The following is a 21,431-nucleotide window of genomic DNA, read 5'->3' on the forward strand; positions in this document are numbered from 1 at the left end:
TAATTTGTGTAAAAGTGTGTCAATATTATATAATAGTATAATTAAATTATATACCGTAAATAATAAAATTTAAATATATTGTGAAATAATTTTAAAAGAAATAGAAACATTAGGTTTTTCTTACAAAAGCTAAGTTCCCGATGTCAGGATCGACCAGGTCACCACAAGCGCATAATGTATGTTTCAGCCATCGCTTCTCTCGCCACGGTAGCACCACAAGCATGTCATTCCATTAGAACTGTCAGTTTTTCCCAATACGTTCATAGAACAATAACGGTAGAATACGGTATAGTGGACAGGCTCCTTAACATAAAGCGACGGTAACCTCGTTAATTCTGACATTTATACAGTCGACGTAAAACGTTTAAAATTATGAATAAGCTGAAATTCCGCAAACAAGGCAAGCAGACGTTTAGTTGGAAGTAACGCAAATTAAAGTTGAATTTCTTACACTGCAGTCACGCAACGGTTACTTGGCGTTCGTTTATATATTAAATTATGTTCTAATGTCGTATTGTAGAATTGAGTTGTGTCTTTAGATTAAGGATTGGTCTCCGCTGCGCTCAAACTAGATACCGCACTACCTAAGAACAATAGCTTTTTTATTACGGCAACTATTAGATGCTTATGTGCGTGGCATCTTGACATCTTTAAAATTTTGTAACATACGCTTCGCGTTATTTTACCTTGGATTTATAAAATACAAAATACTTACTGATGAGATGTGATCCCAGTGTCTTTCTTATTTCTTGTAGTATTATTGTTACAAAGTATTACTATGTAAACCGCCTTTTTATTTTCAAGTGTTATTGTTATTAGCAAGGTTTACATTGCTCATTACATTACAAGAGACTGGCTCGAGTACGCCCAATTGAGATAGTATTCGTTGCCGTACTTTGCACGTCGCATCACGCATCTAGTCGGAGCGCAGCGGAGAACCTTAATCTAAGGTTGTGTCTTCTTAAACATAGACTAGAGCATCTTTACTCCAGGATTAAGACAGTGGTTACTAAACGCAATGCATACATATGTAGTAAAACAAGACCGTACTTGACTCAAGACTCTCTTGCGCTGACACCTTAGATTAAGGATTGGTCAAATTCAAATTCAAATTCAAATATTTTTATTCAAAATAGGATGTGACATCACTTATTGAAAGTCAAAAACTACCACCCATTCCAAAATTAATGCCTCAGACCTGAGAAGAATGGGCGCAACAAACTCAGCGGGCTTTTTTTTTTCATCGAATAAATATGTTTACAAAGTAATATTGTACAATTAAACTTATTATTTAATAGTCTGAGGGCGGTCACTCCATTCCCAATCTGTGGTATCATTAAGAAAGTTATTTATGTTATAGTAACCTTTACCACACAAACGTTTCTTAACAATTCTTTTGAATAACGTTATACTTTTGTTTTGAACATTTTCTGGGATCTTGTTGTAAAAGCATATACATCGCCCCACAAAAGACTTACTAACTCGACTTAGCCGAGTAGTAGGCATCATAAGTTTATGTCTGTTCCTGGTGTTAACATTATGGTTATGACAGTTTCTGGCAAATTAACTTTTGTACCTATGAACATACATTAGATTATCAAGAATATATTGAGAAGCAACAGTCAAGATGTTAATTTCTTTAAATTTTGCTCTAAATGATTTTTTAGGACCTAGGTTATAAATAGCGCGAATAGCCCTCTTCTGCAGCACAAATATTGTATTAATATCGCGTTGCCCCATAGCAATATACCATAGGACATAATACTATGGAAATAACTAAAGTATACTAGTCGCGCCGTATCTATGTCAGTTAATTGTCTAATCTTTTTAACCGCGTATGCTGCAGAACTAAGTCTGTTCGCCAATCCTTCAATATGGGGGCCCCATTGTAATTCCCCAGTGGTCGCCGTAGTGCTCCAAATAGATACCGCAGACGTAGTCGCAAAGTGCGGCAACTAATACTATGCCCAAGTTGGTGTACTCGTGGCAGTCCTCACGTGCCACATGTTCTGTTGCTAATAATTGAAAAATGCCGGGTTGCTTAGTAAAACTTTGTAAAAATATTACTACAAGAAATAAGAAAGACACTGGGATCACATATCATCAGTAAGTATTTTGTATTTTATGAATTTCAATGTAAAATAACACGAAGCGTATTTTACCAAATTTGAAAAACGCCGTTGAGAGTCAATATGCCACGCACACAAGCATCTAATAGTTGCCGTTATAAAAAAGGTATTGTTTTTAGCGATATCTAGTTGGAGAGCAGCGGAGACTTATCTTTAATCTAAGGCTGACACTTACCTGCAGCGACAATCGTTTATTTAAATCATGGCAACCTCTGCTTGCGGCCATATTTTAACTGGCAACTAAGTCTTACCGTAAACAATAAATATTAAACTTCAATTTTATATTTAAATTAAAAAAAAAACAAAAACCAGTTTAATAAACAACAAAAATAATACCTGTTCACACCTGGCAACACTAATGTTGCGGCTGTTAATTTTTTTTCAATTCTTTATATTATTTCCCATAAAATGAAGTTGCAATTTATATCAAAAAATTTTTGACAAAGGTCTTCCCCAAAGATTTCCACGACGATCGGTCCTGCGCTGCCTTCATCCAACCATTATCAATTATACTCAAATTAATTACAAGTACTTGCATAAGTTTTATTAAAAAACAGATACCTGCATAATCGAGCAGAGGGATCTAAGCCTAAGCATTTTTTCAAATAGGTAAGTCATATGTCAAAATTATTTTTATAGTCATTGCTTTCTGCTACGTAGGTAGGTGGTTCAAGTTACAATTTAATACAAAGTTCATGTTACAATTACTTTAACAAAAATATTAAGAGGTCGGAGGAAAGCGAAGCAAGAAAAAAGAGCGATCGGTTTGTAGATGCAATGTCTACATCCCTACAAACGTTTCGTGCTTAACCTGCGTGAATCAACACTAGTAGGGAAGATGTTCTACTTCCTCGAGATTATTTGTTAATGCCCGTGAACGTATAGCGAATTAGCAACACTATACGTTTTTTTTCGGAAATCTCTTTTGGAAAGCTGTGTCACTATAAAAGCAAATTTGTATTTTTCCAAAAATACTCGACCGTACAAATGTTTTGAAGTAAAACTTCTTTAGGCGTGACTTGGGGGTAACTCTGAATATTTAACTGACGGAAGTAACGTTAGTACTTCCGGCAGAAAAAAGTCAATCGAAACAATTTTTAACCATTATTATTTAATGGCTTAGAATAATGTTTCAAATCGCTTAGTAATTTTTTCTGAAAATCTCCAAGTGTATTAGTTCATTTATGTCTACTTTGTAATAAATAATAAATAAAAGTTCTCAGTCTGACGTTCGCGACATTCGTTAATATTTCTTCGTCCATCGGACAGGCAAAAATTCCGAGTACATAGAGCCATATTCGTTAATATTCAATAACAACGTTATATTGATATGTGTGATTTTAAAAATTTAATTATTTTTATTCAATTATTTATTAATAACACGGCTTTCATTTTTTATCAGCTTCACCTGTATGCATGTTTGTTTGTAACCGACTCACCTGGGCGCGATTTTGACGCATTTTAAACGGCCAGATTTCGTCCATACTTCGTAGATTTATTGAGGATGGATGACAAAACGTTAATTTTATAACGATATTCCATTTTTCAATTTGCAAAAAGATTTTTGTTCTTTTATTCAATTTTCATCTATCGTCTATAAGGCAGAAATTGATGTTAATTTACAATTTCTTTCCTATTTTTTAGTTCGGTTTTCTATAAAAGCGTGGTTTTAGTTTATCTTAACTTCTTTTTATTGTTTCACACTTTTAATTGTGTACTAGCCAACCAACTAACATAAATCGCACTGAATTTAAATTCGCAACATAAGTATCTATTCCTACTCTGTGGTAATGGTAATAAGTCTTTTCATTTCAATGTTAGAGAACGCTAAAAACAGGATCTCATCAATTATGATGTCGTCACGGCTATCTCGGAAGCAATCATCTCAGATCAACAGCCTCTAACTTACGACAATTAACTTTTTTACGCCAAGTCAATCTTAACAATGAAGTTTCTTTATAATAGCGGGCTATTGTAATACCTTTCAAGATTCAAACGCAAACTCTCATCTCGGTCGTGTTCTTCATTTCTGAAGGTCGTCTCGACTCTAGTCATGGGTCTGGTTTACGATTTAAACCAGTTTTCTTCACTCCTTCCTCAGTTTTCCTCAGCGCTGTGGTTACTTGGTGTAACTGGTAACTCCCTTCAGGACCAACGAGATCAAAGGTAGAATTGGTTGGCAAATTGGTAGAAAGTCTTTTAGTTATTGATGTACTTATACTGAGATCTCTTTAAAGATGATTTTGATAGTTGACTCTAGAGTGTACCGTTTCTATTGTTCAGTATGTGAAATACGATTTAATTTTTAATATTACACAACAAACTGATGGTTAATCAGTTTGCTCTCAACGTTTAGTTTGTAAAATTGATATTTGTTATTAAGTGTTAAGTGATAACCGTCACCCACATTATCTTGCACCACCAGAGGGATCACAGTGGGTTTAGGTGTACGCGCTGTTTTTCAAGATATTACCCATGTCGTATCGTCCCGGGAACACCGCACTAGGAAGCTCATTCCGCACTGTGGTAGTGTGGAGGAACGCCAATCATCCAGATGGTGGGGACGATATCCTAATTAGTGGCGTGTCGTGCGAAGGTGAAATTCGGCGGAATTTATTTGCTAAGCTTGTAAAACGTCTTCAAAAAAAACATATAGAATAAGCAATTTGTTATGTTTTTAATTAGCATGCATGCAAGCACAAAAAAAGCCAAAAACAAGCATGGTTAATAAAATTTTGTTTTTAGTTTTCGCTTTAAAAACATAACAAATTATTTAGATTTACAAGAGCGACATCTCAAGTCAATTTCCTAATATGAAAATGTTGCGGTTGAGCAGGTTATCAACTGTAAAGTAGATCCTGTAGATGAAGCCAAAACCTGAGAGTTTAACAAAGCATACAAGATTTTATAAACGATACGTCACTAGAACGGTTGGCTCAGTTGGAAAGAGCGCTCGCACGGCACGCGAGAGGTCGCGGGTTCGAGTCCCGCATCGTTCATAAAATTCAAAAATTATTTGTGTATGTACAATTAAATTTCATCTCTTTATATTTACAAGTAGATATAAATCAATTTAATTTCATTTAAAATAAGTTTAGAATGTACTTGATGTCATATCATTATCATCAATACGTTTCTTTGTTCACCGTTGATGACTGACATAAAAAACTTTATCCACTCGATCAAATACTTGTCAGGCTTAATACTGAGTGACATTAAGCCACAGAGGACCTAATAAGAAAACCTACGCACTTCGCTATTGATTTTCCCTCCCATGTAAGGTTAATAAACTCTGCTAGATACTTTATTGTAACTCGTATCCCTACATTTAATGAAACAAAGTCTATCTATGTTGACTGTACTAAAACTACTGAAACGATTTCTTCTACAACATGATCCCAGATAATGTACAAAACAAATGTGTTACTAAAAACAAAAGAATTGTTAAGAAATAGTGTGTGTGTACTTATGCACGCAAGAAGTTATATTTCTTTGGCCTACCAAAGCAAAAATCCTTAAAATTATTTATGCATCGTGCTATTCTACGTTTGTAGAAAGAACAATATTGTATAAATCTTGCAACGATGGCTTTGACAAATAATTATTAAATAACAAATTCGGCTGTACGGGCTTGAACCCTTTGCCTATCCTAATAATGGACAAAGATACCAAAAAAAAAATAACGAATGTCGCAAACGTCAGAAAATTTTAGGAACCAACTTCACCCTTTTAGTTTTGTGTTACAGTGATGCGCGCGCATCTTAAAATTTCACTGTCATCATATTTTCATAACGCGCCTAAAGAAATATAACTTCAAAAACGTTTGTGTTAAAGGGATATAAAAAACATTATTTTCTTAATGATACCAGAGTCTGGGAATAGAACGAATGCCAAGGCTATTTAATTATAAAATTTATTGTACTATACTACATATTTTGTAGCTACATTAAGGAAAAAGAATTAGCCCGCTGAGTTTCATGCGCACGTTCTTCTCAGGTCTGACGTATACCATTTCGAATGGGTGGTAGATTTTTTTACGTCGAGTAAGTGATTTGATCATATTTTGAATAGAAATAGGATTGAATTTCATTAATAGAATTATGTAGGTTACATTATATATAGGTTTTGTGTAAAATAGTTGATATATGTGATTGTTGAAGATATCAGAAAACGACTAGCCAAATGGGAGCTTTGGGATTGGTCCTCTTTTATACATCTACAAAAAACAATTGCCATGTATTACAAAAAATTTACATAGTTATGTTATTAGCCATATAATTAACATTAAACCTTATAAAAATTGATATGTTCATTGGCACAGTAATGAAGATATTTGCTTTTACTGCATGTCTATAATAAAATGTATCACTGGTTCAGTTTTCGCTGCATGTAACTACGTACTGATGTCATCCTTATCACACACACACTGTTTGATCTGACACATGAACGTTCGCTGAGATTAGCGCTGAAATAGTTTCAAATAGATAACGACGATGTAAACTAAGTCTTACATTGACCATCTGTTCTGAAAATATTTTGTGATGTACTAAGCCTTTGCTTAGTCTGGCCATAACAACTGTTACAATTAAAAATAAACAGAATATTACATTTGAATTTGGAATCTGTCATTTTTGTATGATTGTTCTTTGAGTTTTCTCATTTTGGGGTGGAGTGGGGTGATAAAGAGAACCGAATCGCTGTGATTGCATTACGGAAACTAGGTATGGAGCCAAATTCAATTTTAAAAACTCACCATGCGCTTGGTATTAGTAAAATGTTTTTGTGTACCGGGATATTAATAGGTCCAATGAGACCTCCTCTTTTTGTGACAGAAAAAGATCCGGCCGTCCACGTAGTGTTCGTACGAAATAGGTGGTCAAAGCTGTAAGGGAAAGAATTCGAAGAAATCCAATCCGAAAGCAAAAGATTTTATCTCAGGAAATGACGATAGCACTTAGAACCATATCATGTGTTTTAAAAGATGACTTAGGACTTGCAGCCTGTAGGGTTGTAAAATCGAAACTACTACTGAAGCGGTAAGCAAAGGGAGGTCACAGAAAAATTTTGCTTATGAATGATTTTTTTTTTAAATTGAGCAACTTTTTAACAAACAAAATTACCGTATTGATGCCCAAAACTAAGGAATCTTCCCAATTAGTCGACAGAATTCAAGGTGGGCACTATCTGCCTTCAGTGATGGTTTGAGGGAGATATATTGGATATGAAGGAGTGACTGAGCCATAATTTTGTGAAAAAGGTATCAAAACAAACAAGTGTATCAAGATACCATTCTTAAGAAGGTAGTGTAGCACCTTAACAATACCATGTTCAATAAACAAGAATGGTCCTTTCAGCAAGACTGACTTCATCAGAGCTGAAGACTGGCCGTCTTCTAGACCCGATCTTAATCCGCTGGATTATGATTTATGGTCAGTTTTAGATAGTACGGCTTGCTCTAAACGCCATGATAATTTGGAGTCCCTAAAACAATCCGTACGATTGGCAGTGAAGAATTTTCCCATAGAAAGAGTGCGTGCTTCTATTGATAACTGGCCTCGACGTTTAATGGACTGTATTGCAGCCCATCGAGACCACTTCGAGTAAGCTTTTTATATTTATGTATTAAAGAAACATACGAGATGAGTGGCGTCGCATTGTGCCACTAACCTCGAGTGACGACCACGACCACTCTGACAAGAGTGTAACGCCGAAGAAGAAGAAGAAGAATTAAAGAAACAAGGTTAAGTTAAGGTAATAAATGTTACCTATTTTCAATAGAAATGTTTTTCCATGTTTCTAGAAGAAAAAAAATTCTATTGATATACAGAAGACAGAAGTATGTATGACAAGACTAGGTAATATGTAATACATTTCGCTTAGCATAAGCATTAAGCTCGACACGCCACAAACTAGAATATCTTCCCACCTTCCGCCACCTCATCTGGATGTCTGTTGTTCCTCCACAGTATATTTTACAAGGAACTGTCTTCCACGTACAACCAAAATAGGGAATGATCTTCTTTGTGCATTTAAAACGAGTACACTTTTCTAGAAGGAAGAATACACTCCTTGATTCCTTTGATGCTGCGAGAGTATTGGTTGGCGGAGATTAATTAACATCAGGTTACCCTTCATGCTCATTAGTCCTCCGTTTCTATAAAAATAATAATATAAAAAACAAACCTTCCCGGGATATACGAAACAAGCAGTAAATACTTCATGGCAATGTGGTTATTAACTGTATTCTTTTCCTCTTTGCTGTCTTTAATAGTACTTGCACACTATAATGCTTAGTGACACAGAATGGCGTGTCACTGAATTGTGAGATTGAAAAGAGTGTACCTCACGCTTGCCTGTCGATAGCTCGCTATAAATATATCCATCTAAGCCTGAAGCAAACCCATGATGCTTATAATGACGTAGCAACACTCGCTTGACTCTTGACCTAAATATTCACCGAGCTAAAGACATTGCTACATCAAAGTTATTTTAAGCTCTGCGTTTCTTTGAGCTTGTAATTAACTTAATGGCTTGTGCTTCTTTAAAGATAATTCGAGTAATTAATAATTAAGTTTAGATAGTAATTCCTGATTCCATTCCCTGTGAAACTCGGTGTATGCTAGTATAAGAAAAAAGAACATATTGTATGCAAAATGTATTGAAGTAGACGTTACTTTGCGGAAATCCATAATTATACAAATGATTTGAGTTTTCGTATTAAAGACAAATATTGGCGGAATTAACACTAAAGAAAACTCAAATCATTTGTATATATTGTATGCAAATCCAAACGTGGTAGAAGATAAATCTTCAAAAATTTTGGCTTCAAGATAATAAGACGAATGTTAGATTTCGGAAAGAGGATAGGAGGAATCTAGGAGAGGAGGAACGGCGATCCAAATATTGAATTAAGTTAACCGTATCTTGTGGGGTATCGTATGAAAGGGTTTCATTGGCACAAGAGTACACAAAGGTTTGCGGTATGTCGAAGAATGAAAAAAAATGTATTCCCGTTTTTATAAGTAGCTAAAACCCAGAATTCCGATACTAGGTGAGGCATCAAGGGAGGTGTCGATGATCGAAGAGCGGTAAAACGACAAATGAGGTGTTTTTAGTGATAAACGCGCAAACTTGAGTAAGCTGGGGGTTAAATTGGACAAGGTTCATTTTACCCCCTTAATTACATACCCCTACTATGCCATTTTCTTTCTCTCCAAGAGATCTGGAAAAAGCTTCATCAAAGCCCGGAGATTTTTAGGGCTGGAAAGAGAGAAGTGCCCAGTCTGTAGCGGAATATTTTACAATATTTGTGCTGTGATCTTCTGTGCTGTTCTCGTTCCACCACACCTTCAATCAATGTTGATACGCTAACTTGTAAATGGGGACGAAAGAAATGGGGAAACGCCTACAATTCGGTTCTGTTTGTGGTAACTGCTCTAACTTATTTTGTATTTTGTTTTCAAATGGCTTTACAGCACTGGATTCTAGCCTTTTAAATCTAATAATTATTGATGACTCTGTCTTTCGCATACTATTTAAGGTACCTACTTGGCGTTTATTTTTATTTACGATGCATTTCTCAGGTTTTCGTTTACAACTGACAGCTTTTAGACTCTCGCCGTCAAGCCAGCGCTCATGTACCGTTTTATTTACGTGTTTTACCCGTTTTGAGGTTTGAATTTTTTTTCATTATTTTCTTGAACATTGTGCATAACCTTGAAATAAGAATAGTAGCACAATAATCGTTGACAAAATGCTGTATTAACTACATTTTTTTTACCTCCAAATTCGTGCTAAGAGATACCAAGGCCAAACCCAATAAATTTCTAGTAGAGTTTTCTGCTGAGATTCGTGTAGATCAATTAGTTATTATCACCGATGAGATTTGTAGTTCCACCTATGGACATGTTCCTTCGTTCATACGTTTCACCTGCGCCATTTAAGAATAGAAACTTAAAAGAGAAAATAAGAAATCCATTGTTATTCAGCATTTCGTCACTTCGATTCGGTCCGCAAAACGATATCAAGTACCGTTACATAAACCACTCGACGCTTGATTTAAATCAAAAGCAATCTATCATTCGTGGCGTTACGTTTCAAATATTTACTGAAAATGGTAAATCGATATCCTTTGTTCGGTATTATGTGTCCGCCATTCACTATGACGTGATTGTAAGCTGATAGATATTAAATTACGAATTATGTAGGCCGTGTCGGACATTTTTTGGAAAGCCTTGATTTAATATGTATGATATACAATACTCTTAACACCTCTTAGACTTATGCTTACTTTTTTTGAATTGAAAACTTTTTTAGCGGCGTTGAGCACTTTTCTTGGGATGGGTATAAAATGCTAAAATCGCGTCATGACATGTGACGTGACCGAAAATTCGTAAGACATCCTTGAAATTATGAATGAAAGTTGAATTTTCTGAGAGAGAGAGAATTTCTGCTAAATTATTACCTAACCATGCCAAAGTATTCAAAAATCCGCAACGTTGATGTTCAAATTTTCACTTCTACCGGCACTCCCGGATTGCAACCCGTTATTTTTTTATGGAAAAGGAGGACAAACGAGCGTGTTAAATGTTATGCCTGGTGTTATCTGATCACCACTACCCACGTTCTATTGCAGCACCAGAGAAATTACGGTCGGCCTTCAAGGAAGGTGTACGCAATTTTTTTGAAGGTACCCATGTCTTATGGTCCCGGAAACACCGCACAAGGAAGCTATTTACAGTTTTGTAGTACGTGGTAGAAAGTTCCTTGAAAACCATACTGTGGAGGACCGCCGCACATCCAGAAGGTAGGGATGATATCCTAATTTGTGGCGTGTCGTGGGGAAGTAGAATTTGGTGACAGGAATCAGGTGAAACATCTCTTCGGAACACTCCCCATGATAGTTGCACACACAGTGAAGCGACGTCTCTACGCAACGCCGACTTCTTGTTTAGTTTGCTTTAAGGTCAGTTTAACATGGAGTCTTTATTTATTTATCTATGTATGACCCACCAATATAATAACAAGTGATACATTAATATAAAACATGTGATAGATACATTTATAGGCAGTTACAGTATGGACATAAAGACAATTCGTAAAAAAATTTAAATTTATATAATGACAGGCATAAGAAATACAAGAATCCCAAAAATAATTATTAACGGTCTTAACACCTGTGTGACATGTATTACAGAATAAAGTGGTTTAATTATTTTTTCTTGAAATTTTGTTAGATAGTCGCCGAGCGTCACAATTATCGCTCGGAATATTTTTTACATTCGTTTACATTTTCATCGTCAGCTCCACGAAACAGAACAGCGACTCATTAAGATCTATTGATTTCGTATAAAATATAAGTTAATATTTATAATGGAGATTATATATAGAGTAAAAAATTATTTTTCCTTTGACGTTCTTATAGCTAAACCAAAATATAATAACCGTATTTGGACAGGGCTTCTCAAATACAGTCAAATGATACCCATAAAACATCACATGACAGAATATAGAAGTACCAGGAGCGTAAAGGATGACAGAAGGTAATCGAGCTCATGTACGACCGTGTCAGTATGTACATTAGCTAGGCAGATATATATTTTACGTTAAATACCAACGTGAAACAGTCCCTGCTAAATAGTAGATACTGAACTTTCAGGGATGAAACTTTTGTGGAATTCTATATAGCCCATATGCCATATATCATCATGCCCACATAGACTTAGACTAGAGTAAAGACGACATGAGAGTCCAATAATTTCTGAGCAATTTTGTTTTGTCAATGTGTGTGTTAGCTATAATGGTAAGCCTGTCTGAGGCTCTCGCCAGTTTCCATTGGAAACCTAAAAATTTAAGTGCCTGTTTTTTATTTTACAAATTTGAAACTGTTTATCAGTCTAATTTAAGAAAATTTATTAAATTTAACATTATTTTACTTATCTGTATGCATAACTATCCAAATTTTTTGAGTTATCTTGAGTATAATTCCGCCAATATTTGTTTTCAATAAATGTTTCACATGACACACGTGTTTCGCATCTATACGAAGCATCCTCAGGAGATGTTGTCTTGCTAAATTCTGGCACGTCTTGAATCGTTTGAAGATAAACATTGGCGGAATTGCACTCAAGGTAACTCAAAAAATTTGTATTTAAACGTCTAAAATATATTGCCACTAAAACATAATATATACGAGCAAATCTGCCTTCGGTCATTCGTTTCAAATGTAAGTGAAACCCAGTGACCATTAAAGAAGATTAAAGGCAATTTGATAGACAATTTGACGAAACCAGGTTACGGGCGCAACGAGGAGGGACGGCCATGCCGACACATATTGCCGACGCAATGTTAATTGAGTTCGCAACACGTCACTACAGACGCTACAGTGGCCATGATACCGAAACTTAGGAGATTTTTATGAAGTTACTCTTTAAAATATAAATTAAATTTGATAGCTTGTGGTAGTGCCATGGGGTGGCTCGATCTAATTCGAAATTAATTTATTTATATTGATTAAAATAGTTACAAAACCAATTACATTATACTATTGTTAGACGCTATTATGCGGGGATTCACAAAGTTGGAGCAGCAACTGCACCGACGAGATACAAGTACGGGTAGCAACCCAGTTTCCGCTTATACAGGAAACGCAAAAATGCTTTCTGTACTTTCTCCAGCATAAGGGAATAGATTACTTCGTAGGGATTCCATGCGCACGAGCTCGCTTCAAGCTTACTACGCACAAGGGTACTGTAAAGCAGTTGTATAATATTGACGCTATGGAAATCGCGCGCATTCCTTAACACGAACCCTAGTCTCATAAAGGACTCTTGAGTGACTGTTATTATATGGTCGTGGAAGGTAAGCTTTTGGTCAAATGTCAAAACCAGATCTTTCATTGAATTATGTCTATTTATGAGCTTACCATTAATGCGGTACTGAAAAGTGATTGGTTGTCGCATTCGACAAAAAGTGACAATATAGCATTTAGTGAGATTAAATTCCATTTTATTATGCATACCCCAATTATAAACAGCATCTACGTCCGCCTGAATAGCCTCACATTGTGCCACATTTTGGAAATATATGAAGAGACGATGTACGCACATAGCTCCAAAGAAAGTTATTAATTCCGTAATATTTTTAAATAGTTTTATTTCGCTTTCATTCATTATATGTAGACCCGGTCTAAAAATTGAATCGTGCTCCCTCCTATACTTCTAAAAATTTCGGGATATAAAAGTGTCCTTTTTCATTTATTGAAGCACTGACAACGTATGGGCAAAGTCTAATGGCGATCGGCTGCAAAGCTGTGAAAGCTTCACAAAGAATACGACGTCAGATTTGCATGTGTATATTAAATATAATCTCTGCAAAATTTATTTGACAAGTTTTTAAATTTATTGATGATAAAAACCTAAGAACAACATGTATTGCATTTACATATTAACTTATGCAATGTCGTTATTTTAAATGGTGCCGAATTAAAAATGTACAGAATTTTTCTTTTTTTCTAATGTTTAAGTATATATCAATATATTTCCAAGATTTTCTATTAAATTTAGATACGTATGTCTTCTTCAAAATATAGTTACTATCTTATTAAATATCACTCCAGAACATAGCAATTTTGCTTAAAAATGCATACTTTATTTTCAATCAAATAGTCTCTGGAAGAAATTTGCATTCCACAAAATTTTTCTAATCGCTGACATAAAAAAATTTTACAATATATTTATAAGTTTTATAATCAATTTAGAAATCATGGTCACCCTAAACAAATAAAATTCGTCACCGTGCTGTGAATAATTAACAGAATCTACATTTGATGATGTGCACATGTGAAACTGTGGCACAGATTTTAATGCGATTTGCATTGATCAGCTTTATAACGTAATAATACATACTATGCAGTTACTGTCATGCACCAAAATTATAATAAAATTGCAACAACCTTACAAATATACCAAGGTTTGGTATAAAGTTATACCTGATAATAAACCAAGAATATGCAAAATATTGACTATATGTCAGACATACTGTCTGACATTGACAATTCTGAAGTTTGCAAGCCGAATGTCAAGTAGCCTTGCAAATAAACGCGGGAAACGTTGCACGTCCGTGAACGTAAACGAACGTGAACGGAAATGGGAAAAACTAAATAATTATTGTAAAGATTTAATTGACAATAAAGACTTTTTTTTTAGATAATCTATACGTCTAGATAGAGTCTTTAGCTGTTAGGCAACGCATGATAACAGACCAGTTTTATTATTTTAGTGTGCATGACCGCTACACCCTACTTGCGATACGTCAAAGTCACTTTGTTTTAATGTACGTGCGTTCCTGAAAATAGAGTCTAACAGTTCGTCACTATTTCTTTCAACGTGTTCACAGCTATCTAGGTTCTAGACATATAAATTATCCAGTGGGAGGCTCCTTTGTACAGGATGCCGGCTAGATTATGGGAACCACAACGGCCGTTTCTGCCGTTCTTCCGTAAAGCAGGTCTGAAGGGCGCCGTAGCTAGTGAAATTACAGGACAAATGAGACTTAACATCTTATGTCCTCTATTGTTTTATATATAGTTATATTTATAACATGTATCACCAACGTACAGACGATATGACAGCTCTACAATGCGTGAACAATTTTGATTTAAGGCGTCACTAAATGCCAGCGAACTTCAACAATTGGAGTTCATTTAATGCCTGATTATATTTTCAAGCAAAATTCTTTCGTGGAAAACGTAAGATTTCATAAAATTTTAACAGGCGCAAATAGTTTATAAAAATAATAAAATTTATTGCCTTGAACTTAATTTAAGTATACAATATCAGCTTATTACAAACATACATTAAGACAAAAGGGAGTAGGCTCAGCTTATGCTGCTTGAAATAATATTTTCATGCAGCGCTGGTTTTCAGCCATTCCCATCTCCCTAAGGTGTAAGGTGGGATACATAGCTTACAAATCTTGTTATGGATAACTTATCCGAATAAATGAACTTAAACACTAGTACAAGCCATAAGAATAACTCTTCTGAGTTTCGTACTAAACAAATGCTTTATGCCGATAAAACTTTTAACTTTAAGAATAATGGTAGTTCAAAATAGCTCTGGATTGTTAACTTTAACCAACAGCAAGCACTGGCAAGTTATAAATAAGACTTAAGGGTGTGTGTAACAGGATGAACTTGTGTTCATATCTCCAAATGCTATTTTTTCGTTCCAAAGTTGTCTGAAAACACCTTGTATGTGTGTTTTAGCTTAACAATGCGTGCGTTAGCTGGAGGCAAAGGCTGGGTTGAATCATGCCTTTTTTACCTGCTATTGTAAAGGTTTATGTCAAATTTAACGTTAACAGTAATTCTGACTTTAACATAGACTGCGGAATGTGTGTAGCACCGTCGTATTCCTTGGCAAAGTTAAAGTTAAGAAGTGAAATGTCAAGTCAATATCCAATATTTATTTGAAAATTCGACAGGTAATTTGACAAATGGTACAACACGCTTTTGGTTAACCGTTCCTTTAATATGTTTGTTGGTGCAACCCGGCCTTAATAGTCAAAATAAGAACACGTTATCGAGTGTCTGGTCGTCTACGTATACACTAGTAGATTCCAAGGGTATGGTAAATACTCTCGTATCGAAAACAAGGGCGTCTGAAAGGCGCCGTGTCATTAGGAAAATGGCGGTACTTGTCTCGTAGTTGTGTCATATTGTAATAAAGAGATACACACTAGTACATAATTCAATAATAATCTACTTTCATCTTTACATATAAATTAAACTATGTGATGACCGGTGCACTTCGCTTCACCTATTCACTATCATATCTCAGATAATTATTAAAATAAGGGACGAGATGAGCAGGACGTTCAGATGATCGTAATCGATACGCCCTGCCCATTACAATGCAGTGCCCCTCAGATTCTTTGCGCCGCATTTGCCGCGATTCTCGAAAAACCCAAAAATTCTGAGCGCTGTTGTAGTACCCCTGTACTACAACAGCGCTCGTCACCTTGAGACATAAGATGTTAAGTCTCATTTGCCCAGTAATTTCACTAGCTAAGGCGCCCAACACTACAAACATATGCTTCATGGCAGAATAAGGTGCCATTGTTGTACCCATAATCTAGCCTACTGGTATATATACTAGCCCGACTACTAATATCGCTTGTACTATATTACATATCGATTACTAAAACCATTTCTTCGTATCTTCACAAGTTATTTACAGAGCTGTATATTGTTTCAGCTGCACTCGGAGTACCGCAGCACATACAGATGGCACGAGTTCAAGGAGCAGCAGAACCAGGGCGTGGTGAAACAGCCGGCGCCGATGCCTCCCACCGCACTGCCCATCACCAGAGGTATGCCATCACAGACTTATTGAAGTGAATACTTAGCCGCAAAAAAAGCCGCGTTAAATCATATGGGTTGGCGTCACCGACATGCTCATGAAAGGCGCACGCGATAAATAAATAATTAAAGAAATAAATATAAATATATAGCTAGACACTCATTGGATGGGTGAAATTTAGTGAGTTCCCGTCACCGACATGCTCATGACAGAAGCACGCGATAAATAAATAGTTAATAAAGAAATAAATATAAATATATAGTTAGGAACTCATTGGATGGGTGAAATCTAGTGAGTTGTCGTCACCGACATGCTCATGACAGGCGCATGCGTTAAATAAATAATAAAAGAAATAAATATATACTTTAGTTAGAAACTTATTGGATGGGTGAAACTCGTGAGTTCACGTCACCAAAATGCTTATAGCAGTATATCTGTAGCTATACAGCTGACGTATTGTGCAACATTAGTGCTGTGTATATCTTAAGTGATATTGAATGGATTTAGTGAAAAGTTCACTGTGTATATACTGTGCATTGTTGAAATTGTGTTTTTGTTTGATTAATATGTTATTGAAATAGAGTTTTAGAAATAAATTTGAAACATTATGAAATTTCAAATTTTAAGAAATACCATTTTTTGTTTAAATCAATTACGGCCGATTTCTTTACCTACTCACAATCCTAAATTGACGACATGATTTTAACATTATAAGCCCTACTTTGATATTTCAAAGACCATCTATGGAAAGTTTTGGTGATATCCTTTTTTTAATCCATCCAAGGAATAATGTATTTGTAACTTATTTTTCTCGACTCATTCATAAAGTTAATTAATTTATAGATAACGGATATTTATTCAAAACAAAACAATTCTTATAAAATACAATGTAATTTATAGCTTAAAATATAATAACAGATACTTAAACTTTAATAAGCTTATCTGTGAGTGAAGCCGCTTAAATTTTATTACACAATTTTTTTTTTTATGGAATAGGAGGACAAACGAGCGTACGGGTTAAGTGATCACCGCCGCCCACATATAATGAAAAGAAAAGAATAATTATTTTGAATTACAATTATTACAACATAGGGTATGTTCCGATATGCACTACGACCACTGTACAGTGTAACGTCAATTTAGTACACTGTGAAGCCGTTACTATTTAAAACGGAACGCCGCATTTTTTGTCGCAGCATTCAACTGAGTGTATTAAAGTTTTCTAGTTCATTAAAAAAAACTGTTGTTAGAGTACTGTCAAATTAAAAATATTTGGGATTAAACTGTAGGTATTGTTTATAAAACGTTAGGCACTCGAGTGGTTTTTTGACTGATCACGTGATCAAAGTACTGCGAGTACCTTACCTCAAAAACGCCAGTGCTATATCAATCTATTCCATTGAAATGTTACACGAGCTTTACATTTTTTAGAGATCGCAATTTTATTTTTGAAACTTTTTTGCTTATATATCTTTAATTTTAAATTAAGGGTAAAATTTTTATGAACATATTTGTAGGCAAAGTGATTTGCTACAAATTATGTGTTCACGAATTTTTTGTAGGATGTATAGTTTCCGAGATATAGCAAAAAAGTTGTTTGGACTTCTTTTTCCAAGATGGCGGCCGGGGTCAAGGGCGGACCCCACTTGGGGTTAAGTTTCTATTAATCCCCCACACATGTCCTAAAAATAAAATTGCGTCCTCTAAAGAATTCAATATTAAGTCCTTAAATTGCAACATTTCAAAGGGCTACTCTAAGAGAACTTGAGAACGGTGAAATCCTTGCTAAACTTGTCACATCTAAAGTAACATTGTGTCTGAAACAAACCTTGGAAAGCATGAGATGGAGAGGTCGGGCTAGTTAAATCACGTTCCACTGCCTTTAGATTTGTATTAATTTTCTCAAAAACTTAGCAAAGCGTTTTATCGTCTTAATCATTTATTACTGGTTGAAAAAATGAAGAAGATAGAACTTTCCGGTTGTATTTTGAAATGGTTTTGCTCTTACCTTCAAGATAGACAGTCTACAGTTGTAATCAATGGATTCGTATCTAATTCTTACAAAAACATGTCAGAGGTTCCACCTAGTTCCAATATTATTCAATATTATTATTAAGATATTTGACGACCTGTATAGCCGAGTGGTTAGCGATCCTACCTACTAAGCTAGAGGTGCCGGGTTCGAATCCTGGTAGGTGCAAGCATTTATATGATGAATATGGATGTTTGTTTCCGAGTCATGGATGTTTAATTAATGTATTTATGTATTTTTATATAATTGTATGTATGTTTAAGTAAGTATATTGTATTAAATATATCATTGTCTTGTAACCCATAAGGCTATATATGCTTAACTTGGGGCAAGATAATTTGTGTAAAAAGTGTGTCAAAAGATTAAAATTACCATTAAAATAAATAAAATACGTTTTAATGAAATAAAATTTAACATTAACATTTCCTCTGGCAACATTGGCATGGAAAGGCAGCGAAAAAATAAAAACCACCAACTAGCCAAGACAAACGGAGCACTGTTTCATGTTATGTTGGGGATTACTCCTCTCGGACCCTGGGACCCAAAGGATTTTCTTTATTCTCCTTAGAATTTCTGCACATCACACTTATGAATACTTCTAATAATAAATGCTACCCCTTCATGTAACTTTTGAAGAGGTTGCCTGAAAGGGGTTGATTATCCAACGAGATAGTTTTGTGGAAAACTTTATGGGGAAGCAAACTGATGTCATACCGTTTATAAAGCCTTTATCCACGTCCACTGCTGGACAAAGGCCTCCCTCATAGATCGCCATGACAATCGGTCCTGCTCTGCCCTCATCTAACCTACTCCGGCCATCTTGACCAGATCGTCGGTCCATCTTAAAGCCTTATTTATTTATATTTATTTTACTGTCATTTTTGTCTAGGAGCCATAGAGCCCGCAATGCCTCGTCGTAAGAAGTATCCTGGAGTAGCGTACAAGACCAACGAGCTCTTCGACCCAGCCCCGGCTGATGAGATACGTCCTCAGCAGACGTCGACCTTCGATCGCGCTCGGGTGAGAAAAAGCTCAATAATTATTCTGGGCCTACATAAAAACTTTTATTCTGAAATAAAATTAAAAAAAACCCAACAACGCTCCTATTTCCGATTCCTCTGATATTGCAGGAGAATGTGGACGGTGGTGATCACTAAACATTAGCTGACTAGTGGGAGGTTCCTTTGCACAGGATGCCGGCTAGATTATGTGTACGACAACAGCGCCTATTCCTGCCGTGAAGCAGTAATGTGTAAACTTTACTGTGTTTCGAACTTAAGGGTGCCGTAGCTAGTGAAATTACTGGGCAAATGAGACTTAACATCTTATGTCTCTAGGTGACGAGCGCAATCGTAGTGCCGCTCAGAATTTTTTAGCTTTTCAAGAACCCCAAGCGGCACTGCATTTTAATGTGCAGGGTGTATCAATTACCATCAGCTGAACGTATTTTCATAAAAATAAAATAGGTGACCCTTAGTCTCCTTTATCATCCTCTTCAATAAAAAAATATTTTATTTACACAATAAAAATACAACAGTGGACAGTATCCAGCCAATTCATATAACCATTTATTGAGGTTAATATTAAATTGCAATGCAATTAATATAAACAGCAGAATTGCAATAATTGTCTTGTTTGGTGCCGTCAGTAGATTTCAAGACATTTCAGAAGCTTGAAGATGTCACAGATAGACCAACTGTAGATAAAATCAAGTTTACACTAAAACTGTATAAGAAAAAAGTATCGCTAGAAAAAAGATTCTTGGAATGCTTGGAAGAAAGGTCCACGGGACCATATGGACAAATTAATAAATTACTAATTATTTAGACAAATTAATAATTACTTTGAATAAAAATATTTGAATTTGAATTATATTAATTTGTTGGTAATTATTAATAATAACCTTTTTGGTCAGAGCCAACAAAGGAATGATTCAGATCGCGCGGGACGTCGCAGCAAGTCTGAAGGTCCTCGCCAGCCACGATGGACTGACACTGTTGAACCTAAGGTAAGCAAGAGGACATACGTATGTATATATATAACACTAGAAATAAGGGATTGCTTGTAACTAATTCTAGTAGGCTTCATAAGATACATAATAACTTTAGGGATAAATGTATACACTTCTATAATAAAGTCCCAGTCACTGTTCAGGCATTATCTATAAATAAATTTAAATGTTTTATAAAAAAATGGCTCTGTCGTAAATCCTATTAATCCACTGCTGAATATCTAAATGATCGGACAGCCTGGGACTAGATTGTGATTATTTTATAGCGATAGAAATGACTGTACAATATTGTATATTTTTATTTTATTATTTTTATTTAAAAGACCGCAAAAAAAGAATGCTGGTAGAGTTTCTTGCCCCGCTTCTTCTCTCTCAGAGCGCCATTTGTTTCCGAATCGGTAGTAGCATCTAGTAGTTATTACAAATTACATCAAAAAGAATTCGAAAGGAATCAATTTTGAGAAAATAAATGCCTTTTATGCCTTTATGGTTATGAATGTGATTTGTAAAGTAGCTTTGGTACAGTTCAGTGCAGCTCTGTGTCCCTGTGACCAACGTGATCTATTGTTATAGCCACTGTTAACTATACCTCACTGCTAAGATTAATTCTTTTCATGAATCTTATAGTGTCTTTTGCACTGAGCTGACGTAACTCAAGTGGTTGAAGAATTGGACTTCCCAAAGAGATGCTATGTTTACGCATTAAAGGACCACATTCAGAGAGAGTGTAACGAGGTCTCTTCTGCACTATTACAGAATCTACACACTCTGCAATCTCTGAGGCCGAAGATTGAGATGTGTTTGTTTAATCTGCAGTGCCCCAGGAATCTGTAGGATATATAAGAGATCAATATAAAGAATTTGTTATTTTAAATTGATATACCTCCTCACTTCTA

At 35.3% G+C, this 21,431-nt stretch overlaps 1 protein-coding gene and 1 non-coding gene across 2 annotated transcripts in view; both read left to right on the forward strand.

Annotated features, from left to right (window-relative positions):
• The window catches only part of LOC126970349 (uncharacterized), a 76,103-nt gene that overhangs the window by 48,163 nt on the left and 6,509 nt on the right, over positions 1-21,431 (forward strand). The window contains exons 3-5 of the mRNA XM_050816203.1: positions 16,388-16,502; positions 19,414-19,544; positions 20,440-20,532. Coding sequence (XP_050672160.1) covers positions 16,388-16,502; positions 19,414-19,544; positions 20,440-20,532 — 339 coding nt within the window. The remainder of the gene's footprint in view (positions 1-16,387; positions 16,503-19,413; positions 19,545-20,439; positions 20,533-21,431) is intronic.
• Positions 5,055-5,128, forward strand: Trnaa-ggc (transfer RNA alanine (anticodon GGC)). The gene has a single exon. It is a non-coding gene; the product is annotated as a tRNA-Ala (tRNA).

The sequence above is a fragment of the Leptidea sinapis genome, chromosome 20 (genome assembly GCF_905404315.1).
Source record: "Leptidea sinapis chromosome 20, ilLepSina1.1, whole genome shotgun sequence".
Lineage (NCBI taxonomy): Eukaryota > Metazoa > Arthropoda > Insecta > Lepidoptera > Pieridae > Leptidea > Leptidea sinapis.